At 40.4% G+C, this 27,455-nt stretch overlaps 1 protein-coding gene across 4 annotated transcripts in view; it reads left to right on the top strand.

The window, feature by feature from the left end:
* The window catches only part of Slc4a4 (solute carrier family 4 member 4), a 331,040-nt gene that overhangs the window by 112,706 nt on the left and 190,879 nt on the right, over nucleotides 1-27,455 (top strand). For all 4 annotated transcript variants that reach the window (XM_041671195.1, XM_041671197.1, XM_041671196.1 and 1 more), the window contains exon 4: nucleotides 19,904-20,039. In XM_041671195.1, coding sequence (XP_041527129.1) covers nucleotides 19,904-20,039 — 136 coding nt within the window. The remainder of the gene's footprint in view (nucleotides 1-19,903; nucleotides 20,040-27,455) is intronic.

Raw genomic sequence — 27,455 nt, 5'->3', positions numbered from 1 at the left:
TTGACACCCTCAGTACTGCTTACTGGTAGTGCAGGATACATTTTAAATGCCTCACCAAAGTATATGGGGCCATTCACAGTTTATTCCAGAATCTGCCCATAGTCTCTTTTCTTTGTTTTCATGCATTTTCATGCTCTGTGCTCCAGTGTACTGAAGCCCACACATGTAACCTCCCCAAGTGCCTTGAGTAAAATAAATCTGGCAACATTATTCTGTTATGGAATTAACACATAACAATCCCATATGGGATTAGCACATAACAAGTATTTTGTACATGTGCTTAGATGCATAAGTAAATTAAAACACAATTGTAATTAGATTCGGACATGTAGACTCTTCCTTTTTGAAATGTAAAGTCCTTGATCCCAGAGTGTTTTAGTATGTGCACAATTTTTGCACATGATAGATACTCATTAAGAATCTGTGAATCAACCTACTAGGCCCATAGTCATCTCTTACTCATCCATGGCAATGAAGGGACTTTGGATAAGCCAAATGTATTAAATAATAATACATTTGATTTTCTTGGAATTTATAAAATTATCAAGCCAAACAATGACTATCTTGAGAGACTGGAAATTTGGCTGGATTTTCTTGGTTCCTCCCTTTCCCACAGAATTCTTTGGTTTTTTTTCTTCATCTTTTCTGTGTCCATTAGTATCAAATCTAAGACCCAGGCAAATACCACTGATTTAGGCAGAGCTGACTTATCCAAGATTACTCTCTTAATAATTCAAACCTCACCTTGGTTGAGAAGGCAATGAACTATTTTGAACTGGAAAAGTACTTTGGTTTGAGCTGTGTTTCCAAGCAAAGCAGAAAAATAGAAAGGGGATATTGAATAATCATTACCCCGATTATGACAAGAACCTGAAAGGAATGCGTGAGAGTTAGTCACACGAGCCTGGACTGTGGTACACTCATCGTGAATCCATGGTGCCGACCCCAGGGTTGACCTTCTCCAGGAGAGGTGGCAGCCCCCCTTTGAGGATGTGGCTCCAGCTGCTCCTGGGTGGGACACTCGACAGACTAACCTGAAGAATCCCTTTCATCTGGATATTCAGAAAGACTTATTTTACAATAAAGTCAATGTAGAACTCTTTGTTTCAACTGAAAAATCCACGAGAGTCTTTAAGTCTTTCAAGTCAAAGTGCAGAGCTTATCAGAGATTTTGAGATTGGGTGAATGCCTGAGTTATCCCAATATAACATCATACATGTAATAGACTAAAGGGATGGCTCATACCCTGCCAGATTTAGTGACCATAGCATTGATATTTTTAATTGAAAATACTCGTTTAATGAGGAAACCCTCTGATGCTCTAGCTTTAAGACCTCTTCACTTAACCAGACAGTGGTGTTTCCCCACTTTCGGGGCCAAGGAACAGTTGCACCAGTTAGAACCCATCACTTCAGAGAAACATGCCTTTAAGAACCCAGGAATTGCTGTATTTACCAGTTGGAGGTGGCATTCTGCTAGTAATTCCAAACCATTTAAAAAAAACAAAAGTTACGGTCATTAAGTTTTGAAGCCGCAAAAGCATGAATCAACATTATAGCCTTGTCTGTATCTCAGTAGGAATGGCTCTCAGCTGAACTGCGGCAGCAAAATAAACGTTTGCAGATGTTCTGACAGAGTGTCATCTGAGGGCTTCAATTTATTAGCTCACTGCCTTACTCTTGAAATGGAGTGGCAGTGTCAGATGTCGACAAGAAAATCCTCCCTCCAAACATTCTGGACTTTAGCAATTATCTTCATTTCCAGCACTTGTAATGTAGAAGCGCGAGGATTTTCAACAGGAATGGACTGTGTTGCCGAGAGATGGGCCTCAAGACATGTGTGTGTGTGTGGACATGGCTCAACCATGGAGGGGATTAAGGAAGTGGGATTGTCTAGCAGAATGGTGGCAATGGCCATTTTAAAACACAGACCTTTCTATCTATCTATCTATCTATCTATCTATCTATCTATCTATTTCTCTTGATGACACTGTGAATGTTGCATGTGTGTGTCTCTATTCTGGCTCAGTAGATCTTGTTCTTATTGCCCAATGAGAATCTAGAAAAACCCCATCGAAGGTTAGGCATATGCACCCAGCCCTTGAAGGTTGCTGTACTACCTGGTTTTCCCTGTGGTGAATGTCTTTCCTATTTCCTTTGAAAGTTGATTGATGTATCTGTAGACAGATAAGTTTTGCAGATCAGTAACAATCATTTTCTGCCCAGTTCTGCTTGTGTGTGTGTGTGTGTTTCTGTGATTTTATCTGATTGTTAAACAAATTTTTGTTAACCCTCCATGTTAAATCTGACAAGTTTATACGCTTAGTTATTTGAGCTCTGGAATGAATTTAGACAGCTTTTCAGGCTATTTAAAGTCAGAGGAAAGTAAATTAAGGACACTAGAATGGATGGCTTGTTGAAAAGTTAAGAAATAATGGCTCAACTCCAAACAGTGCCAGAACAGCTTAGCACTCATTAGAAGGCGATTGTACTATGTGCTTGGGTGCTTTAAAGAGAGGAAATAAAAGTGTTCTTAAGATTTCCAACATGTCTCAGGTTTGAAGAGTTCAAGCTAATGGCAAAATTGGTTTTTAAGACATGAAACAGGAACTTTTGAAGAGTTTTCTGTTTTCATAAACTTGTTAGGAATAGAAACCAAGGCATACAGTTCATAAAGGGGAGAGTCTGGGCTTCATTCTCCACAGATCTTCATCCCAGCCCCTCTGCCTCGACGTCACCTGTAAGTGATGTGTGATTCAGGCGGCTTCCCTGTTAGTCATGTGTGACCCCGGCGACACATGTCACCTCCCTGAACACACAGGGAGCATGTGTCTGGGAGTGTTCTGAGGATTAATGGAGGAAAGTTCACAGGTATTATTCACTAATAGTTAACTTTGTTCAGTGATATTTCTTAACCAAATAGCCCAACCAATGCAAACATCACAGTTTAAACTGGTTTGCCAAACCCGCCCTGCCCACCCTCAAGAAGTAGAAAGTCAGCTGATGATTCTCGTCAGTGACCCTGCATTAGTAACTGCTGTTTGGAGAGGATTGTGAGTAGTGGCAAATGGACAGAAGCCGAAAATCTACGAGAGTGGAAAACAGAATTACACATTTTGTAAGAAAAATGCCCCAGTGGACATGTTCAGTCAGTGCACACTCCTAAGAGTGAGTGTACACCAAATAATTGTTTTCAAAGTTTTAGCTTTGGAATAGAGAGAAACACAAGTCCAAAATAGTTTTCTATCTTTTTTTTGTTGTTTTTTGATTTAACTTGTAACGTAGGTAAGTTAAATTGTTATCCCTAGACAGATAGGAAAGGCAGATGATACTGAACTTGTTACCAACTTGTTGCTGTTGTTTTTCTACATAAAAGATTCACTTCCTTCAGTTTTGTGTGTAGTTATTCCTTTTATCTATGAATCATGGTGTGTGCTCAGCCGCTGGAGCTTCCATTGTTAATCACGTGCGGTATTCCTTGTGTGATTCCTCTGAAGTACTCAGGGCTGACTTAGTTGCTTATATGGCAATAACTCTTTATTTAGTAAAGTCCCTTTAACTGGGGTTGATTTTTTTTTCACCACTATGGGTGAGAAATTCGATAAAAATTTACGCATTTTGCAGCTCCTTTTGGTAGCTGGCATTTTGATACTGCTAGTTAGTACTTACGGTATACATTTGACTAATAACCGGGCAAGCATATGGTAAAGTTTGTTGAGGTTTGCGTCCTCTCTTCCATCCAAGCCCAGTGATGCTCAGAGTCAATCTGGCTTTGAATTGAAAACCAATTGTTAATTCTCAAAGGAGAGACCCAAAGTATGGAATGAACAGTGTATCGGGAGATCATTTCATGAAGGGTCACACTCTTGTCTTTCTGAGTAGATTGTTTTTTAGAGTCAGAAGTGGAAATTCTATAATTTCCCCACTCTTCCTGTTATTAATGACAAAAAGATGTAGAAATTGAGTCAGAGGGAACGAGATGATTTCCTCAGGCAGACGTGGAGCCAGGATCTGCTGGATCCAGGTCTTAAATTTCAGATCCCATTTCTCTCTGTGGGGTCTGACATCGCATTGTTTCGTCACACGACATAGAGGTCTTGTGCCCTCACAGGACAGGAAGGCATGTGCAGAACCCTACAGTCGAGAGCGTCACCGTCTCCAGTTGATGAAGGATTCCATTCCAGGACTGTGAGAAGAAGTCACAGCAAACACTTTTTTGATCCCTTGGGGGACTTCAAACATACTGTCAATGAGGTTTGGTCGTTGTGAGCTTATTTCCGTGAAACAACCACTCTCCTCTCCATCTTCTACCATAAGAGCCACATTCTTGAGTTAATTTTGTGTTAAGATACCCACTGAGCATCTCTCATGTTTACCTTAGCATTAAAGAGTTGCCTTGCCGGGCGGTGGTGGCTCACGCCTTTAATCCCAGCACTCGGGAGGCAGAGGCAGGCGGATCTCTGTGAGTTCGAGACCAGCCTGGTCTACAAGAGCTAGTTCCAGGACAGGCTCCCAAACCACAGAGAAACCCTGTCTCGAAAAACCACACAAAAAAAAAAAAAGAGTTGCCTTACCTCATTCATTAGTGTTGAACACACTGCCTTGGTAGGCGATCCTGGGCTGGCTGTGGTATTTACCATAAATAGTTTATAACTTTGTCATTTTTTTCTCAGCCTGCTTTTTTTCAGTAGCTCTTTCCTTTCCCCCCAAGAAAAGGGCAAATTTCAGATGACTGCTCACTTTATAAAGTTCATAAGTCCTTTTATGAACATAATTCTTAGAAAGATAAATCCAAGCTTATGCTGATCCTGGAGAACATCATAAATATATTTATGACAAATAGATTTCCAAAGAAAACTGCTACTCAATGGATCTGAAGAGGGGAGTGTCTTGGAAAAAGGCAAAAGCAAACCAAGTTTTAGGACTGACATTTAATTAATTGGATGCTCTTCCTCCAATTAAGGAGTAGCCATCTACCATATTACCATAAGCCTCAGAAGTCACTAAGTACTGTCTCAGCAGGTTCATTCTGAACAGGAAACCATTAATAATCGCTTTTGAAATGGCGTCCATTTACCTCACTCTGATGAACTGACCTGCCTCCAGATGACTTGAAATAATAGACACAGACTTTCAACTTAGGAAAGCAAGAGCTGTTGCATGTGAAGATCATAGTAGAGATATATTGGGTGGATGGGAATTTTTTTTTACGTTTGTTGACATTGCTCTTACATGCATTGCGTGTAGCACACATTAATGGGAATTGAAAGTCCCTAAACAGACCACATGTTCACTCTAATCTATTTCCCGTCTGCTTTGTGTAGTTTAATGAAGTGGATGATTTAGGATGAAGTTTCTGTCTATAACAAATGAAAATTCTGTACTCTAAAAATGCCCCCCAAATGTAGCTGATCCCACTTAATTACCTACTAAAAATAAACCTAGCAAATCTCCATTGAATATTTGAGAAGGTGCTTGGTGAGATAGCATGAGAATTTACATTAGACTCGTGTCTTTCCTGTGCCGTTTCTTTATTAGTAGAACTCAGGTTTTACAAATGGCCTCTAAATTCTGACTTGGTTTTATTGGTTGGCGTCATGAAGTCTTCTGGGTAACCAGGTGTCTTAGTGTGTTTTTGATGATGATAGAACATGATACTGTGAAGTGGCTCATTTATAATGGACAGAAATTTATTGACTTACAGTTGTGGAGGCTAGGAAGACCAGTATAAGGTGGCTGCATCTGGTGTTGGCTTTCATGATGGAAGGGGTTTCATGGCAAGAGAGAAAAAGAAAGCAAGGCATTAGCATTGGATTTTTGTTGTAACAGTATTTGAAGGTCATGTCTTTCAATGTCTGTGCGGTGTCACTTAGCTTTAGCATGAGTTTTGGAGGAGGCAGATATCCCGACTGTCTTATGAAGCGAATGAGCTTCAGACCGAAGCTCTAGATGAGTAGTAGGAAGTGTTGGAGAACCTGTTTTATTTTTTTTTCCACTTTGCTGAGAATATAATTAACTTCACAGAAGTTGAGAATCGCTGCCACTAATTTTGGACCCTTGACTCAGAACAGAAATAAGCAGACAAGAAGAAAAGTTGATTGTGGAATCTTGTTGGCATTTCTCTCATTACATCCAGAGTTCTATCAAGATCTGCAGAGCACTCTCTGTGAAGAATGTCTTCTTTAAAACAACGAAACAGACATATACAGAATTTTTATGTTCTCATCTCCATAACCCCCTTTAAATAGATTGTTTATGTATTAAAATGTTCATTTGCTTTTTATTTGGTGTGGGCATGTGAATGTGCACATGTGTGTGTATATGTGCACGCACATGTATGAAGAGCAGACAACAACTTGTGGGAGTCAGTTCTCTCCTTCCATTGTGTAGTTTTAGGGGATCAAATTCTGGTTGCTGGTCTTGGTGGCAAGTTCCCTAACCCACTGACCCATCTTGCTGGCGCTTAAAAACAATCTATTTAAGCACCACATCTCTCAATGCTGCTTTTCAGGAAAGATGGGTAAGATTTTTTGGCAGCAAGGGTAAGACAGAAGTTGTAAAGGTTCCTTAAGGCTTGGTGCCTCTCTGCACTCACACATTTTATAAGAGAGGCTGCAGGAAGGAGGATGTCTTTTTTGTACCCACATAAGAAAAGTCATTTAATGGCAGCATTAGCAGGGCGGTTGTGACACTATTATTGGAGCTATAAATTTAGCTCCTCGGTATAGAAAATAGTTGCATTTGAGTGAGTCTGAGGAGCTTATTTTGGGACTCTTGAATAGTTCTCAATGTTGATGAGAATCACGTCTGACTTTAGAAGCCCCAGGGTATACATTGTGCTGATAATTGCTCTGAGTTGAACCTGGAAAAAGTGCTGATGTATTCACTCCTAAGCAGAGGGATTCTTCATTTCAATCTTATCACGGAAAGTTCTGGCAGAGCAGAAAGAAGCGAACCACTGTTGAGGGAGGGGAGTCAGGGAAAATATTCACCATGGCTGAGACATGTGGAAGGAGCTTTGGAGCTTTCAGGAGAAGCTTGCTGAGTGACCGTATTCTCAACTATTTGAGTCACGAAATGGCTCCTGTTCTGCTCACATGCGTAAGGCCTTCCATCCCAAGCCCATTGTTCTGTGTCCATGGTCTTTTGTACCTGCTCCATCCACCAACTTTCAGACCCATGGCCAGTCTTGTGTGTTTTAGATCTGACTGTCCCAGTCCCTAGATAGCAGTGAAGGCGAGTGCTGTGGGGCTCTGTTTGTGTTGGCTCTTGGGGAGGGTAATTGAGTTATGTAGTCTCGACTACTTTAGGGGAGTGTCTGGTACTAATTTGACATGAATGTTCTCAATTTAGCAACTTAAAACCCAATTGGTTTATTTTATGTATAAATATGACATAACTGTTAATTTTAGGAGAATTCAGAACTTACACATAAACAAAATAAGGAAAGGAAGAAATACCAATACTTTTTTACTTGGTAAATGTGATAATTGTTAGCATGTAATTTATATCCTTTGAGTATTTTTTCTTTACACATTATGTAGGACACGATGCCCAGTTATAACTGGGATAAACAAACAACAGCAAAAATGAATTTATTGTTTCATGAAAGGAAGAGTCTGGATATAGCTGGGCCTTTGGGAGAAAGTAATTTGATCTGAATAAAATGCTAGAGGAAGTTACAAGCAACAAGCAGAAGGAACGATTACCCAGGCACGCAGGGCACTTGGGGCCTCATAATTTTAACAGGGCAGATAAGCCCTAGGCCTAGTGCTTAAATACGGATGAATGGGGGTGCCTGTAAAACCTCCTCTTTCTTGAGTTCTTACTTTTTGCTGGAAATTTACTTGACATGTTATAGGTGTCAAAAGATATAAGATTGAGTTCAGGAGGGACAGACCACACTCTGAGCTCTGTACTGACCTGTTAAACTCCCTTCGTTTGTCATGTCCATTTAGACTCCCTGCCTCTGCATTTGCTCCCTCTTTCTGGTTGCTTGGTGCCTCATTATTGCATCCTTGGGAACTTTGGGACTTGACAGCCTTGACAGGGTATTGAGATTGGCATGACTGGCTCCAGTGTGGCCATCTGAAATGTGGCATCCCCGTCATAGGGCATTTGTAGACAGAGAGCATTAATTGGGCTTCCTTATGGAGTCCGAAGGATGAGTATGTGAAACATCCTTTGTAGAGTCAGCAGACACTTGCCAATGGATGTTTCATGGGCTGTGCTGTACAGCTGGGGCCAGGGTCAGTGGGTTTTAAGTAAGAGATAGTTCGGTAGGATTCTGAAACTCATGTTCTTAGGGCTGTTCGGCATCTCCAGATGAATAATAATGTCCTGGACTATTAAGGATGTCATAATTGACAACTTTTTGTGAGTGTGAGTTTATTAATACACAGATCCCCACATATGTGTAAAATGATCAGTTTTCAGTGAATGCTACTGGGATGTTTCAGTTTACCGGATAATTTGAAATAGAAAGAGTAACCATCTAATCTACCAGTGTAGAACATGCTAGCTTATTAACAGAGAATAACTTTCCTTTTTTGATTGGCTAAGGTACAGTAGGTTAGTGGAGAGATTGCTCCTGAACTTGGATTTTATAAAATATTTCTCAATTTAATTATTTTGATGAGGCATCTTATTTGTGGGTTGCATAGTAATTGACTTCAGATATAATTTGATCAAAATATTCATATGATGACTTCAGGAACTGGCCTCTTCCTTGAGTCTGCCGTCTCTCGTGCTTGACACACTCTTGAGCAGCTTCACTTTTGGTGGTGTAGGACGACTGTCTGTACGTCACAGCATTTAATAATACTGCCTAGTCTCTCAGCTGAAAGTACAGACATATTCCCTGAGAGTTTCAGCCAAAAGCTAACTCTAGATCACCCCAGCTTACTTGTCTGAGGTACAAGCACCACTCTAGAGCAATAGGGGCACCCCGAGTTTTGATATGTTCATTGCCTAGACCTAGATCGTAGGGCAGTGTGTCCAAACCATTGGAAGAACTAAGGAGTACAAATATGAGTTTTCCAAAGAAATTGGAGTTTTGTTTCCAGAAATAGAAGTTGAAGGTGCTGAACTGGCAAAACTAATAGCCACTGATATTGGTGTGTTTTAACCATTTGTAGATTCATAAAACTTCATTGTTTTAATTATTTCTTAGAGATGTGACAAATGAAATTTGAGGAATGTACATGTATGTGTGTTTACATACACCTATTTATCATATCAATCACCTATTTATATAAATGTACTTTTATAGTTCTATAGTAGCTTGGAAATTAAACAGCGTGTGGAAGCTTTAGTGACTATGATATCTACCTTTAAATTCTGGTCCCAGAATGCAGGAACAAAAATGAATATTTAGTCCTAGAACTCTGAAAGCTGAGAGAGAATTATCTCTTAAAAGCCACATAAGGCACATGGGGAGACCCTATTTCAAAAGAAACAAACAAACAAACAAACCAACCAATTAAGAACAAAAATGAATCTTCAAATATTAACTGTGCAAAGCAGTTGATAATAGCATACTGATAGCTTAAACGAAGTTATTCCCTTTCACCCTGTGGTCTGAGAGCTAGGACTTCTTCAGATTATGGGCTTTGCTCAAGAGAAAGGGTCAGCTCCAGCAGTCCTCATTTAACCCACAGAAGGGAATTTTGTGCAGTCCTGCCCTTCTCTGAATGAATTGCTCATTATGGCCATTATTCCTATTAGAAACATTTTTTTTTGGTAGCCCGCAGGGTGGTCACAGTGGGATGCTTCCCAGGCTGAGAATAAAGGGCACATTCACAAATTGTTTTGGGTGGATAATGAACCAAATGTTGAGTTAACTTACTTTCGGACTAATTCATACTCCAGGGTGATTTCTGCCCCTTCTGAAATCCAATCCATTTCTGTCTGCCTGCTCATATGGCACCCTGACCATGTTTTTCTTTTGATTAGTCTCATTTTCAAACCATGAGTGTGGTGGCTAAGAAGTGGGCATGAAACAGCATGGGGTGGGAAGGTGAGGTCATATCATTGGCTCGTATGATCTTGATGAAGTCCTTTATCATACTAAAACGGTGTCCTTGTGTATGATAGGTTTACATAAAGGTTTACATAAAGTGACTGATATAATAATTTAATACCTGACATAGTATAACTGTTTTTTAATAACACAACACCTGGCACAAAGATATTGGTTATTCCATATTATGTTAAGATGTTTTTTGAGTTGTTTATTTTTTGTGTATATGAATACTTTGCCTGCAGTATATATATGCACCACATGTGTTCATAATAGCCAGGGAGGCTAGAACAAGGTGTTGGAACTTTTGGGACTGGAATTACAGACAGTTGTGAGTCACTGTATGGTTACTGGGAACTGAACCCAGGTCCTTTGCGAGAGCAGCCAGTACTCTTAACCACTGAGGGGTCTCTCCAGCCCCACCTGGCACATTTTTACTGATAGCATTTCCTCTGTCAATTCTTAACTTCTCATCTGTAAATTCTTAAGGACAGGGATGTTATTACTAAAATACTTTATAATCTTTTAATAAGTATTATAGCACATGACATATGTTGGATGATCACAAATAATGATCATTCCTTTATAGCCACAAAATCTGTGACAGGATTTAACCTCCAGGTATTGAAATTACAATTAGTTGTATCTGCAGACCTTTTTCTTATTCCCTAAACAGCACAGTGTAACAACTGTTCCCATGGAATTTTCATTGTATTAGATATTGCAGATAGCTGAGGTGTGAAGGAAAGCACTGGAGAGGAAGGGGAGTACGGGCTGTATACAAGGACGACGCCAGTTTATGAGTGGCAGTTGAGCACGGGTGGATTTCGATGTCTGGGAAGCGGAGCGCCTGAAACCAGTTTCCTCTGAATCCTCAAGGATGATTGATTGTGTTTATGTTACCAAAGTGTTGGTACGTTATTTCCGGGTCTCAGTTTCCATTTTCCTTCGTCACATCATTTTCCAGGAAGCAATTAAAAAGTAGAACACAGGCAAGTCTTAGACAGTTACCTCTTCTGAGGAACTGGGTCAGGTCATGTATTGTTTAGGCTTTGATTTTTCCATTCTCGTACTCATTTCTCCATCTGCTCGTTCTTGCATAACTTGGCTGCTCACAAGGTAGGCTTCAGGATCTGTTTGGGTGAGGGACAAGTTAGGAGGATTTGCATCGTTGAGGTGTGCAAAGACAAAATGCATCAAGAATGAAAACATGGAAGAGGTGGTGTGGACGTACTGTAATAGAGACATATGCATTGATTTGCTTTGTCTGAGAGTATGGGGAGGTTCTTCCGGTAGAGGAAAACCACTTTGTTAATGGTGTATTTTGTTTTATTTGGGGCTTATTCAACATGGAATGATCGCTCTGCTTTCATCCTTGCAGATAATGTAAAGGTAGATTGAATGGGAGGGGAGACTAAATCCACTCTCCCAAACTTACGTAACTTCTTTTGAGTAGAAGGTTTCACTTTGCAAATGTCTGTATTTTTATGCACTTGGAAGTAGTCAAGCTTTAATCAGCCGCATCTAACTTATTAATTCAGTGCAGGAAGTGGAAACCATTTGCACGACTCTGTGGTGATCTCCGAGAAGGGCAAACTTGGAGCCTGCCATCCAGGAGGATGGTGGACTGGTTGTGAAGCCACCTCTGCGAAGCTAGGCAGCAGGACAGGTCGTGTGCTCGCTCAAAAGAAGGAGCTTGTGCACTTGTTGTTGTTGCTGCTGCTAGGGCCACGATAAAGGAGAGTTGCCCTTTTCTGAGAATGCCTAGTATGGGTTGTTGAAAAAGTTAGAATTCTTATTTATAAAATTAAATTGTCTTTTTATTTTGAAAATTATCTTACAAAGTAACATGGGATATCTCAGCTATGCCGTTTTGATGGGATAGCTTCATTTAAAAATTTCATTTACTTTTAACTTTTATAATATTTTCTTTCTAATAATAATTTTTCTTGATATTTGAGCATTTTTTCATAATCATAAATATGTACAAACAAGCATGATCACATTCACGCCTCATTTGTTCCCTTCAGCTTCTCTTACCTCCCCCCAACATGGCACCCTCCATCTGCATAGCCTTTCTTTCCTTTTGTATAACTCACAAAGTCCAGTTAGCACTGTGCATGTGTATAGGTAAGGGCCATTCATTGGAGCATCCGTCAGTGTCTACCAGGAGAGAAATCTGCTGGTGGCCCAACCTTCAGTGCATAATGATTCTCTCTGACCAACCAGCCACCCACTGCCCGTAACGCCTCAGTAAGAGGTGGGTTCTGAAAAGCACCTTCCCTTTTCTGCTGGGATTTTGACTGGGTTGATATTGTTGAGGACACCGCAGCTGGCATGAGTTCTTGAGTGCTGTAGCCTTAGCAGGTCCAGAAGTTTCCATCTCACAGAACAACTCCTATTATATGGCACTTATTTATGTTTTTATTTTTATAAACTTTATTTGAAAAAAAAACCTTGTAATAAATAAAAACATTACACACCAGTATTATCTAGACCCAAAGTCTCTTACATATACAAAGTATGTCTATACTATACAACTTAGTAATCTTATATACAGTTAGAATTAGCATTTGAATTCTAATCCTCTCTCTTACATTCTTTTTGCCTCTTCTTTAAGTTTTCTGAGTCATGATGGTGGTGATGGTGGTGGTGGTGGTGATGGTGATGCGTTATTGTTGTTGTTCTTGTTGTTGTTAGTGGTGATGGTGATTGTGGTAGTGGTGGTGGTGGTGATGGGTGATGGTGGTGGTGGTGATGGTGATACATTATTGTTGTTGTTAGTGGTGATGGTGATTGTGGTGGTGGTGGTGGTGATGGGTGATGGTGATGCGTTATTGTTGTTGTTGTTAGTGGTGATGGTGATTGTGGTAGTGGTGGTGGTGGTGATGGGTGATGGTGGTGGTGGTATTGGTGATGTGTTTAGAATAATGATCATTTAGGGATGAGCACTCAGTCTCTTATTCTCAGCATTTTGACAAGTTATACATGTTGTCATTGACTGCTGCCCACCATAAAAAAAGAGGCTTCTCTGATTAAGTTCAGCATAACCCATGTTTATACATATAAACATAAATATCTAGAATATTCAACAACATGGCCATTTAGCCAAATAACAGTACCTCAGCCAGGCTTTTGGCCATGATTATAGTATCATGCATGAAATCTCCTTCTCTGCAGCAGGCCTTAAATTCAATCAGAATATAGTCACCCCATAATAAAATTAGAACTCTCTAGGAACATGAATTATAGGCTCAATGTCCTTTATTTATGGCTAGAAACCAAATATGAGTGAGTACATCCCATGTTCCTCTTTTTGGGTCTGGCTTACCTCACTCAGGATAGTGTTTTCTATTTCCATCCATTTGTATGCAAAATTCAAGAAGTCCTTGTTTTTTACTGCTGAGTAATACTCTAATATGTATATATTCCATACTTTCTTCATCCATTCTTCCGTTGAAGGGCATCTAGGTTGTTTCCAGGTTCTGGCTATTACAAACAATGCTGCCATGAACATAGTTGAGCATATACTTTTGTTGTATGATAGGGCCTCTCTTGGGTATATTCCCAAGAGTGGTATTGCTGGATCCAGGGGTAGGTTGATCCCGAATTTCCTGAGAAACCGAAACACTGCTTTCCAGAGTGGTTGCACAAGTTTGCATTCCCACCAGCAATGGGTGAGTGTACCCCTTTCTCCACAACCTCTCCAGCAAAGGCTATCATTGGTGTTTTTTATTTTAGCCATTCTGACAGGTGTAAGGTGGTATCTTAAAGTTGTCTTGATTTGCATTGCTAAATAAGGTGAATCCAAAGACAAACACATAGGCATCCTCAGGAATATTAACCTTCTTCAGGCGATGAAAGGAGACAGAGACAGAGACCCACACGGGAGCACCGGACAGAAATCTCAAGGTCCAAATCAGGAGCAGAAGGAGACGGAGCACGAGCAAGGAACTCAGGACCACGAGGGGTGCACCCACACACTAAGACAATGGGGATGTTCTATTGGGATCTCACCAAGGCCAGCTGGCCTAGGTCTGAAAAAGCATGGGATAAATCCGGACTAGCTGAACATAGCGGACAATGAGGAATACTGAGAATTCAAGAACAATTGCAGTGGGTTTTTGATCCTACTGCACGTACTGGCTTTGTGGGAGCCTAGGCAGTTTGAATGCTCACCTTACGAGACCTGGATAGAGGTGGGCAGTCCTTGGGCTTCCCACAGGTCAGGGAACCCTGATTGCTCTTCGAGCAGATGAGGGGGGGGGACTTGATCGGGGGAGGGGGAGGGAAATGGGAAGCGGTTGTGGGGACGAGGCAGAAATCCTTAATAAATAAATAAATAAAAAAAAATTAGAACTCTCAACTGGAAAACCAAGAGAGGAGAGGAGAAGTTTCCAAATGTTTTCTCTAGGAAGAAATAAAAGAACAGATCAAGAAATATTTAGGCATACTCTGGAGATAGTTCTGAGCTGTTGTGGGAGACAAGATGGACATCCATACATATGAAACCAATGGTTTGGGCAGCATTCCTACCATGTGTGCCTTCTTGTCACAAAGGGCTTGGGAGCACAGGCCTCCCACTAACCCTGACAGACAGCTTGTTATTCTGCATGAAGGCTCTGGTCAGATGTAAGCACAGTGATGTGGGAACCACTGCAATTCTGTAGACGTTCAGAAGGCCATGGTGTATTCTGACGAGAAGACAGGATTCATTGGATAAGAGAAGCTGCGAAGAGGCATCAATTTCACTTCTGCAGGCCAAACCACTGGACTGTGTGTTAGTTTTCCTTCCCTGCTCCTTGTGAATATCTACTCTTCACTCTCTCCTTTAGGATGCCGTTATGTTAGTTTTCACTTAGGATCCTAATTCATTTGGATCAAACACAGGACAGTATTCTGATGGATGTTCTGCCTGGCTCTAAAAGGATGACAGGGTTTATTATTCCTCATGTTCTCGTTGTTTCTAGTAAAGCAGGTAGACTTTGTGTTCTCATTCTTTAAGTTTCTTGAATCACTGAAGCAAACTATGCGTACCTTTGGCACCTTTCTCTCCTGATACACACACACACACACACATATATATATATGTATATATATACATACACACAAGTTGCCATGACTCTCAAAGTCATATCTATAAGGTAGATATATATATATATATATATATATATATATATATATATATATATTTTTTTTACAAGTAGCCCCAGCAAGTGTCAATACTAATTTTGGCTCTCTGATCACCACCATCGTCCAAGTTCTGGCCATCACTTTCTCATTACCCTCCTCAGATGCTCTATAATAATACCTTCTCCAAGTTCGTGATTAGGAGGCATTGTAAATATTTTACACAAAAGTCCTAAGACTATATATTTTTTTCTTCTTGCGATGTTGAGAAAATTCAAAGCCATTTTGTTCTAATTATAGAAGTAAAACAGAGTCATTGTAATCTGTTTCGATATGCATTCAGTTACCGTAATTTAATGTTCTGCAAACACTTATACTTAGCAAAAATTTTTTCCCTCAGTTCATGTGTGAACTTATTGATTTACTTAACAAATTAATCAGTTGCTTAGTTGATGTCTATTTCCTCTACATGCCTGGTGAAAACAGAGATCTTTCTGTCAGAGTTCTGTTTAATATGTAGAGACTGCAGCTAAGCCCACTTAAAGTGCAGGCAGTGATCAGTAAACATTGCTTGAATGAATGCATAAATAATAATAGGTGCTTTACGGTTTAGAAAAAAAATGAATGCAAGAAAATAAGTGCTAGGAATAAACTGTTGCGAGGAGGTTGCTTGTTTGTCCTGGCCGCCCAGAACTGAAATAATCACACAGAAACTGTATTTATTAAATCAATGCTTAGGCTATTAGGTCTAGCTTCTTATTGGCTAACTCTTATATAGTAATTTAACCCATCTCCATTAATCTGTGTATCGCCACATGGCTGTGGCTTACTGGGTAAAGTTCCATCTGTCTCCAGTGGGGCTACATGACTTCTCTTTGACTCTGCCTCCTTTCTCCCAGCATTCAGTTTAGTTTTCCCCGCCTACCTCTGTTCCCTGCTTAGCCCAAGACAGTTTCTTTATTAACCAATGGTATTCACAGCATACATAAGGAAATCCCACACAGTAAAACTTTAAGGTATATTTGTTAAGTGTAAATATGCCTCTAGATAGATGCGGTGCTTGTACAATGGCCAGTGTTGCACAACTGAAAACAATGGCCAGAGAAGCTGGGATGAACACAGAGAGCCCTCACCAATCTATGTGAAAGGTTATTTTTTCTTTAAAACATTTTCAAATCATTAAGCTCTCTTGATGTTGGCTCTAAAGGTACTGGAAAATTGGAGGGGGAAACTAATATTTATTTAGTCTGTAATAATTTAAAACATTAGAAACATCAAGAATGTAGTGGATTGTTTGTTCATAACATCTTACCAGGTTAGTGAATAATGTTTGCCTTCTTGCACTGGTGTATCTTACAGGACAGCAAGTCATTCTTTTCTCTTGGTGACCATTGTCATGCTCTCTCAGTTTGAATCAGCATCTAATATTATAGTCTTTTCTACTTTGTGTGTCAAGAAATGGCCTCTGATTTTCTTTAAGGCATGGTCATTGTTTTATTACAACTCGTTTCCTTGCCGGGCAGTGGTGTCACATACCTTTAATCCCAGCACTCGGGAGGCAGAGGCAGGCAGATCTCTGTGAGTTCGAGGTCAGCCTGGTTTACTAGAGCTAGTAGTTCCAGGACAGGTTCCAAAGCTACAGAGAAACCCTGTCTCTGAAAACCAAAATCCAAACCAAACCAAAACAAAAAGCAGCAACTTTCTTCATGTATGTTGATGAGCTTGCCTTCATTAAGTTCCTGTGTGTATCCAGAGCCCCTCACATGGCGAGTGAAAGCATTGCCAACATTCCATTGACCTGGACGTCTTCTATATATTCATTACCTCTGCTTCAGAGTTTTCTTCAATTACCACCATCTTTTGTTTGTGTGTTCCACTGGCTCATGTTGGTTGGCCAGTTCCGTTTTTTGGATTATCTGTGCCAAGTGGATTTCTCATGAGGAGACATGAAGGCAACACACTCTGATGTCTGTGTATGAATTGAATCATGAGTGTTCAGTGGCCAATCACTGATAGACTAAAGAAATACCATGATTGGCCAATGATCAAAACTCCCATTTGTTTGTTATGCAGTGATTAGTGGATGGAAGTGCTAGCTTATACTTAAAGCAAGAAGTTTATAGTTAAAGCAAGAACAAGAGGATATACTGTGTTAGCTGAAATGCGAACTGTACTGTTGAGGGACTAGGGTTATTTACTAGACCATGGAAACTGTCATACATGCATGTTGGCATGAGCCAGTAGCACTGCATAAACCCTAGGCTTTCTCTTGTAACGTACATTTTTAAAAAATTATTCAAGTAGGACCAGTTTGCCTGTGATTGCGTTTTCATTTGATTTTGTGTGTTTACATGCCATAAGCTGGCAATCTTTACTTCACGTTTTATTTGATGGTATTTTAGTGGCAATCCCATAGAAGAATATTTTATTTTCACTTTCTTCTCTTCTTGTGTGTGGGTGTATACATTTCTGAACATATGTGCACAGGTATATGAGGTTGTCATTCATGGGGATGTGGGGAAATGAGAGATTAATGTCAAATTGCCTTTCTCAGCTTCTTCTCCATCTTTTTCCTTTCTTTTTTTCAAAACAGGGTTTCTCTGTATACCCTTGGCTGTCCTGGAACTCTCTCTGTAGCCTAGACTGGCCTTGAACTAAGAGATCTGCCTGCCTTGGCCTTCTAAGTGCTGGGATTAAAGGTGTGTGCCTCCACCACCTGGCTCTTCTTCTCCATCTTATTTTTTGAGACACTGTGTTTTGCTGACCCTGGACTTTCTGATGTAAATGGAGACTGCTTTTTGTTTCCTGGCCATCCAGACCTGAATAATTGCACAAAAACTAGATTAATTACAACACTCTTTGGTCAATGACTTAGGTATATTCCTAGCTAGCTGTTACATCTTAAATTAACCCGTTTCTATTAATCTATGTATCATCATGAGGCTGTAGCCTACTGGTAAAGCTCTGTCATCTTTCTCCTTCAGCAGCTACATGGCATCTCCTTGACTCTACCTTTTTTCTCCCTGCATTCAGTGTAGTTTTCCCCGCCTAGCTCTATTCTGCCCTGCCATAGACCAAAGCAACTTCTTTATTAACTAATGGTAGTAAAACATTCACAGCATGCAGAGGAGAATCTCCCATCAAGAGTAGGCTTGTTTGGGTAGACTGGCTTGTCAGACAGATTTTCATTTGAATGTTGGAAATCCAAAGGCAGTTCCTCATGCTTTTGCAGCAAGAGCCAAGAGCATGAGCCACTGAACCATCTCCCTAGCCTCACTTTTTTTAATGCAAAGGAATTGAAATGCAGATCTTGAGTATGCTAAGCAAGAACTCTCTGTTTGAGTCACATCTCCAGCCCCTCCTTTCCACATCACAGTTTATGCCTCCATGGTATTTTGTTGTATATTTGTATCATGCTTTATTTAACCAATCCTCTTTTCTTGATATTTAGGATTTACATTTTCCTCAATTATAAACAGTACTATCAATTTTATATTAAAATTTCTGAAATAATATGTTTTTGAATAAGTAATTTTAGTAGAAGAACTTCTGGCTTATAAAAATATACTTTCAAAACATTTTTACATACCTCTAAATTTCCCTTTGGAGTGTTTTTGTTCGTGGTACTATCACCATGGGATTCTGGAGACTCCTAAATACTGGCCAATGTCATTCTTTTTCCATTACTTCCCTTTTACTAGATAATGCATGCATTATACTTAATAATTAGCTTTTATTACTGGATTGACTACTTGTGAATTTGTTCATAGTAATTATATTTTGGTTGATGGCTTAGTCTGTCCTGCATTTTCATAGATTTCATTCAGATGGTAGGGACTTACATGTTTTCCAAGGCTGCTTTGACATGTCTATTCCTGCAGATATATATGAATGATATATGCTTATCTGTATATAATATTTATTGGATTTTGCCATTATTGGTTTTACTCAGGCATATGGAAGTGTCCATGAGCCTTAGTTTTGCAATGTGGCCTCCAAGTGCTCCTGTTCCTTTCTCTTTAAAGAGAATAACTCCCAATCTGGGTAAATTTCTAGTTAATTTTTCATTACATGATTTCAGGAGACAGGGTCAAAAGGAGCTAGTAGGCCATTCAATTATGTGCTTAAGTGTGTTGGAAAAGATTCTTCCCCCCACTTCAGATGTACAATATTTTACTTGGGTTTGTTTTTCAAGTGCATCAAAGTGTGACTAAACATTTTTGGATACTGCCATTATATAAAGAAGAGATCCCACCTTGTTAAATATTCCTTCGTCAGCTTTCCTGTTACCCAGTCACAGGCAGCGAGGGACCTGCGAGGGCAGAGGGTGGGCAGGTGCTTGGCCTAGGAATCTCAGGATTGGGGGGCTCTCTTATCCCTCCCACTGCTACCTGAAGAAGTGATTGGTTCCAGTTGATTTCTGTCTCATAATTTTGGATAGGTCATAAGTGAGGAGGAGGGGAAGTCATGAGGTTGGACCTCAGCTCATCTGAGGGCTCAAGGTTCTTTCTCATAAACCACACAAGACTAGACAGCTGTCCTTTGAAAAGGACGGAGAACTGAGATCCAGTTTGGCTCAGAGGAACAGAGAGGCTTTGATTTCTCTTGGGCTTGAAGTTGAAGATATAAAGGATGTCCGCTGAAACTGTGGAAGAGAAACCCAATAATCTTGGGGAGAGAGGAAGAACTCGAAGCTACACTTTCCTCTGGGTTTACCAGCCAGTCTTTAACCACAGTATTTTCACTTCTGCAGTCTCACCTGCCGCAGAACGCATCCGGTTCATCTTGGGAGAGGAAGATGACAGTCCGGCGCCTCCTCAGCTCTTCACTGAACTCGATGAGCTGCTGTCTGTGGATGGACAAGAGATGGAGTGGAAGGAGACAGCGAGGTGAGGCATGGCTGACTGACTGCAGTGCTGGCCCAGGGAAGCGAATGGATGAGCCATGAGGCTGCCTTCTCTGGCCTTTGCAGCAGGTGGCTGATGGGTGTGATGCTGGGTTAAGAAGAGGGGAATTCTGTTCCTTCCGTCCTTGTACATTAATGTGGATGCAGGGTAGCTTTTGTTCATGGCTGGAGCATATTTTAGTAACCAGGGCTATATGAATTTGACTTTTGTTGATGAAGAAGTCAATCTCAATTTATAGGCTATTTAGTGGTAAAACATAAAGGCAATAATAAATTCTAGCACCCAAAGGCTGTGACCAAAAACATTTCTAAGCATCTCTACATGTGAACACATCTTGTGTGGTCTTCTGTGACATTGTCTATTCCCAGATAGAAGGGGTACTGTGGACACATGGTGCTAAGACAAAGATGGTATAATTTCACATAAAGACCCATTATCTTCTAAATTTTTAGCTGAAAGCAAGTAGAAGGTTCAACTGAATTTGAAAGTTAGATGCCTCAGTTTAATTCTATACTCTGTCCCATAAGCTGCATGATCCTTTTTCTTAGGAGAATGAATAATATCACCTTTTACATATGACATGTATGCAGGTATATAAGATGCATGCCATATAGATATACTGTGTGATATGTATAATCATATCATGAATGCTTGTGTGGACACGGTTTATAAATTGTTCAGTGCTTTGCAAGTTTCTAAGGTTTTAGGAGTCACAACAGAGATTTTCTCTCATTGAGACTTAGATACATATTGCAGACTAAATCTACAATGTGCACTAACCCTCTGCAGCATGCACCTTGAAGCATCTATAAAGCATCCTCCAAAAGGACGATCCTGGACCAAAGGCTCTTTCTTACTAGCCCTTCCCATTTCTTCCTTTCTTTCTTCATGGAGTGAGGCTCCCACTCTTTCAGGTTGGGAAGATTTAGTCAGCTGTTGGCTTTGCTGTTCACTAAATAGCTCAGCACAGTTGCTAGGCTTCCTGAGCCTCAGTTTCCTCGTCTGCCAAGAGAGGTCTTTCGGGATTCCCTTTTCTCTGGCACCACACACATCTTCTCGCTCGAAAATTTCTTTCCTGTGTATGTTTAGTCAGCAGTGCCTCTAACAGTCCCTTTGATTCTTCTTTTCATGTTGAAATATTTGTTCACATTGACGGGAACACAGGGGTGACTTTGTTTTTTGTTTCTTGTCAAATGTTAGCTACCCATTAATTTACGTGACCCCTGGTCTCAGCAAGACGAAGAAATGACAGTTCACGGAGTAGGCAACTCACTGTTGAATGAAATGGTTATAATATTTCCATTTTTGATTCATTTTGGTCCAGGAAGGATGACAGGTATCACACTCTGAAGCCCAGGCTGGACCTGAGCTCATGGTAATTCTTCTGCCTCAGTCTATTCAGTACTGAGATTACAGGATCGAGTTATGATGTTTGGTCATATGGGATTGTAAAGACCAAGATGGCCTTACATTCTTTGCCGTCTTTAAAATCTGTTTTAGGGAAGTTATGTTCCATTGTGGTGATGCAATCCTAGAGAAGCTATGCTTCTATAGTGGAAGGTTGTCCAGGGAGAAAAGTGTGGATAAGTTCTCCTACTTAGGGATCATTATGATGATTTGTAATTCCATTTCTGATATTGCCTTCATTATTACATGAATTCATTCAGAGTCAGAGATCACCCAGTCCTGCTTACTCTAGTATTCTCACAGCCTTGAAGTGCCTGGTTCAGAAAAACTACTCATAAATATGTGTTGAATATTTGACTATTGGGGAAGCGCTTGCTTTAAAAATAGTTATTCTTTTGATTTTTAATTTAACATACCAATTTATAGTGTTCATTATGACCTTTCCATACTGGTAAGTATTTTAATAGAAAAAATAACTATTTTGAACATAATAGTTTTCTCTTTCTGCTGTGGTCTATCAGACTCCAGGTACCCAGCATATCAATGCTATAGCTCAGGCGAGGCCCCATGCTTCAAATTTCAAGGGATTTCATCATATACTGATGGCATCTGCATTTGTATCTCTAGACTTCCTTCCTTATTTAATCAGCATTGAGTAATTGGAGGGCTATTTGCAGTCATGTCATTAATATATGCAGGCCTGTTCCTCCTACAGATTTCTCCATCTCAATACATAATTTCATTGTCTTGGATACTTCAGCCAGAACACCAGAGCTTCTTTGTCTCCTACCTTCCTTATACATGCTTTCTGATCAGTTGGCAGATTTGATTTTACTCTCTGAAATCCTCAGGTATTTCAGCATCTCACAGCATTTCCTGCTCAACACTGCTTTAGGCCAATTTCTGCCTCTGCAAAACCTTCTGATTAGTTGGTCTCTTTAAACCTGCCTTTATTATGCTTATAAACTATCTACCCTGAGGTACTTCAATAGCCTTCTGTCTCTTTTCCTCCAGTTCAGCCTGCTGGAGCCCCAATGGCCAGTTGTACTGCTCTCTGAGGGACTCTGTCCTTGCCACCTCTCTGTTCCCAGGCACCCATCAACTATCTACATGACTTGCTTGCTTACCTCCTTCAGGTTGTTATGCAAATATTACCCGACTTTTGCCTTGAAACATTTCACCTATACCTCCTATCCCAGTTCTTCTGTTGTATTTTTGACCCTTTGCACTTCTTACCATTTAGCCTCGTATCTACCTTGTTATTGTGTCTTCCTAAAAGAGCTAAATCTCTGAGCGGGCGGGGATTTCCACTTATCTTGTTCAGGCCATGCTTCTCATGCTTACAGCTACCTGCTGCACTGCCTTTCTCCAGGAGCAGGGCGTGAAAGAATGAATGTGTGCAGGAACGGAGTCTTGGTTCTCAGCGTGCGGTCATGTCCGAATTCTGGGGAGAGGTTTGGCAGCAATTATGCTTCTGGGAATATTTTGATTTCCAGTAATCTGTACTGCTTGTGACATACACTGCGTCAGAGGGTTTCTGTAGTGATGTTTGACTTCCATTTGTGATGTGCATTTTCCAGCCACAATAAAAATTCCAACTCCCTATTAAAAGACCTCAAACCTCCCAGATGAATAAAATTTAAGTGCTTAGAAGAGAGTCATTTCATATGCGATGATATGGCATGAATAATTTTTTTTTCTGGCTGAAAAATCTGTTTGATATTTTTTCTTTCCTCTGAAAATTCCAGTTGATAGACAATTGTTTGGGCTGTATGTGGCAGGGTGCTAGGTACCTGGGGTCTCACACATGCTAAACACGGGCTTTACTGGTGGATTCCATGCGCTCCACCGAGCACTAGTGACGGAGGGACACTGTTATTCCAAAGAGAGCTAACTTTCTAGACTTTTCCAACTAGATGTAGTTTCTAGTGTGGAACTACACCCCACAGAACAATTGTCATTCTTTTTTCTCCCCATTAAAGTTTCCAGTTGGCATTACTGTGACTTGAGTCCCACTTCAGGAATTTTAGGCTGCTTCTATTCTTCAAATAATGACAGTGTTTTTAGTAATAGAGAAGATGGCCCTTGTGAGTCTGAGAAAGTAGAGTAGTTATGAAACATAACGGCAAGAGAAGCCTTTACTAGTGTGGGATTTAAAGCGGCATGTAGCTCTCTGGTCTTCCTTGTTACATTTCCCCCCGTTTTGTCTTTCCTAGAAGATGAAGGAGAACGTTGAAATTTCCAGTGGCTTTCCCAAAATAGTGCAAAGATGAAGACTGTGCAGAGGGTAGGCTTCTCATGCTGGGAAAGCATGTCTGACTGGTGGAAGTACCGTGTTGGTCTTTTTAGAGGGCATTTTTGTGATGTGTAGTCGTTAGAAAAATTAACATTGAGTCGGACTGCAGTGATTAAGATGGGATCACTTGAAATGGTGAAGAAGCCTCTATTCCCCATCAAAACCCATTAAAGTAAACTGGGCTTGGTGGACCATGGCTGTAATCCTAGCCCTGGCAGTGGAGTTGAGAATATCAGAAGTTCTTGGCTACATAATGAGTTTGAGGCCAGCCTGGAATAAATGAGATCATGCCACAAAACAAAATAAAACAAAAAAGAACAGAAATCAAATCAGAACAGGAATCCGTTAGAATCAGTTCACAGGTGGATAAAGTAGGCGGACTAAGGAATCACTCCGAGTCTTGCTTTGAAGATGGCCCAAAGTCATGAGGAAGGGACGGGCTTTTCTTAATTCTTCCACGTCTTCACTTGAGTTAGGATTAGCTTTTCCAAGGTGACTCCTCATTTTCCGTTCGTCCTTAGTTTTCAGCGGCCAGTGCTGAATGTCACCAATATGGCATGGTTATATATGTTAAAGATCACCCACACCATGTCATCCAATCTGCTCTGCTAAACCTGATCAAAAAGAAAACCATCACAAGTTCTCAGAAACGTTAGCCAACAGAGGAAAAGGGCACCGGTGTGTCATGTCCAGGGACACAATGCGAACTAGTGTTTATTTGTGTTTCTGTTTTGTATGCTGACCCAGCTCACCTCTGGGGAATCTCTTAAGGTCATTGCCACAGAACAGCAGTGTGCACCTTACACTGTGAGTTTGCAATCTTCGTAACCCACAGTTCTTTGACTTTCTGTAGCAGAGGACTCTGGGAAATTCCCTGGTGGACTGAATTGATTTTTTTTCCGTAAGAAGAAGGAGATTTGGGGAATCCAATAACCTATGTAATTAGACATCATTATATTTAGTTAATTATATGCATTGCTTTCCACAGTTGATCTAGAAATTTCTGAACTCTCCTTAAAATAGCATTTATCCCAGGTACACACTAGCCTTGGCTTCTTTTATGCGTAACGAATCACTTTTTAATTAGCACGAAATTCATTATTATTATGTCCGTAGTTTTACACAGTTGGATTTTATTCTCGTGCAAAGGTCATGAGGATTTTCCACTATGAAACTGGCAGGGTTTAAAGTTGAAGGTCTTGTCTTTACTTAATTATATTTAATCACATGATTGGAAAGTTGCAAAACTCAGTGATTCCCACTGGGCCTTCTGTTTCTTCAACAAGCGAGTGAAATGCTCTCTGCTTGGCAACCACACAAAGTATATTAAACTGTAGAGTACTTTATCATTATTCTTCTAAGACCTTGGAATAAATAAAATTCACCTCATAAACTGCTCCTCCAAGGGGACAACAGTTTTGTAATTGCATGCATTTAGAAAGCCAACTTCTAAAATTAATTTTCCTGTAGCCTGTCACATACTGACAAAAGAGAGAGAGGAAAAAAAAGTGAGAAACCCATTACAAGTGTGTGGCTATTCATAGTGATTGTGGAGGGTAGACGGAGGCTTTCAGTACATGCCACGGTGAAAGTGTCTGTTTTTTAAAAACATAATTACATGGGCCTAAAGCACCTTTGCAAAATGTCTGGTGCTTGGATAGTCTGAACTTTGGTCTCTGCCTTAGCCTTCTTTTTAATGGATGTTGATTTGAATCGAGGCGTGTTGGCTGTTTGTTTTTCAAGTTTGCCCTTGATGTGCGAGGCGGGTAGACAGCGCATGCACCCCTTCTGGGATGAAACTATCTACATTCAATTTATATGACTAAATCGGTAAAACCATCCCCTGAACAACTAGAGTAATAGATTCGTTTGATAGGCATCCCGCCAATTCCTGTATGCTGTTAGCTATGTTATGCCGTCATCACAGCATTCAATATTTATGGAAGCTGGTGTGGAATAGATGCTAAAATGTGCCACGAGATCGTATACATCCCCTAGAAATAGAAGTGTAAACAGTGCGCTACTTATGAGACTTCGCTTCCTTTCCTCACGGCTATCTTGACCTGTGGGGTTGGTGTGATCCGTAGAGATGAGCGATGCTCTTCTGAATGCTCAGCCTAGTTGAAATTTATGATTTCTCATTGCTCTTGAAGAACTTACTCTGATTTCTGCTTTTAGTCAGTCAGTTCCCTGCAATATAAGCTGCAGAGAGGAAGAAATACAGGGCAGGCCGGAGGAGAGTCAAAAGTTTGCTCCCTTCTGAAAGGTTTACTAAGCTTTTGGTGCTTGGTTAATTGAGGATTGTCGTAGTCTATTCTTGCTGCAGTGACAGAATACTGCAGACTAAATATCTGACACATAACAGAAAGTTATTCTTTATTGCTTGGGGGTGTGGGAAGTCTAGGATTAAGGGCTTTGGGATTTGGTGTGTGAGTGATAGGACCCACATACTCTCGGTGGCACATTCTAGTTGCAAAAGGCCCCACCCTGGGCACTGGAATTTCAGCATATAAAGCTGGGGATGGTGGCCCCACCTATAATCCTAGCACTTGGGAGACTAAGGCAGAATGGTTGTCCTGAGTTCAAGGCTAGTCTCAACTAATAGAGTGTGAATGAATGTCTTCAAATTCCAGCCCAACAACAGCAACCACCCCCCCCCAAACCAAACCCTCAAGATTTTAACGTATAATTAAAATATTTATATATTTATTTGCTTACTTATGTTATATTGTGTGCATGTTTGCATAGCTGTAGGTGTGTCCGCATCATAGTGTGTGTGTATAAGTTGGGATAGTTTTTTTGTGAATTGCTTTTCTCCTTCCACCAAGGGTTCTAGGGGATCAAATTCAAGCTGTCAGGATAGCATAGCAGTGGTTTTACCTGCTGAGCCTGTTCGTCAGTCCAACATAAACATTTTAGGAGATTCAAATACCACAGCACAGCACAGCACACCATACCACAGCGAAATGAAACAACAACAAAACAGAATTCTCAGTCTCTAAGATTTCAGCATAGAAATGTTAAAGAACTCAGTACTCGGGCCATATCAAGGGTAGGGGCAGAAAACAGCCCCTACTGTAGACAAAGTCATGCTTAGTTCTCTTTCATGGTATAAGGTTCGCAATGCAGACTGATGGCAGTTGACGGATGGCAACTTAGTTAAGAGAGATAAAGGGGAAATGAAGCCTGCTTAAAACATTACATGTCATCGTCCCTAGTTTATCCCGGGCTTACGTTCTGTGATCAACTATTCCCTCAGCTAGTGAGAAACTCTTAGGGTACAGAATATGCACTTGCTGCGTTTTCTGCAGATGGCATCTTTCTAGGTAGTGCTGAGCTGATCCGTGGATGATGGACATATAACAAAGCGGTTCATCTAGCGACTACCACAGCGTGCTTAAATTTCTGTAAGCGAGCAGGAAAAGATGCTACTCAAAGCTATCAGCATCATAATAAGCATATGATTATTTTAGAAGTAACCCAGTTACTTTAATTGCATAGTATTATTTTGGTTATAACCATACAATACTGTAAATGCGTGATGTCATTTTCTTCTAGCTCCTTCTATTTCTCTGGAGATAATTCCAACCAAAGAGGAAGAAAATGTCACTTGAGACACATATACGCACGGGGAGGGGCATTATAGATGTTTCCCAATCTGTTTCAAAATGTGTTTCAACTACTTCTATAGAAAC

Source organism: Microtus oregoni, unplaced genomic scaffold (assembly GCF_018167655.1).
Source record: "Microtus oregoni isolate MIOR12 unplaced genomic scaffold, Mior012 000021F_ref0000039, whole genome shotgun sequence".
Classification (NCBI taxonomy): domain Eukaryota; kingdom Metazoa; phylum Chordata; class Mammalia; order Rodentia; family Cricetidae; genus Microtus; species Microtus oregoni.
This window is presented reverse-complemented; position numbering and strand designations above follow the sequence as displayed.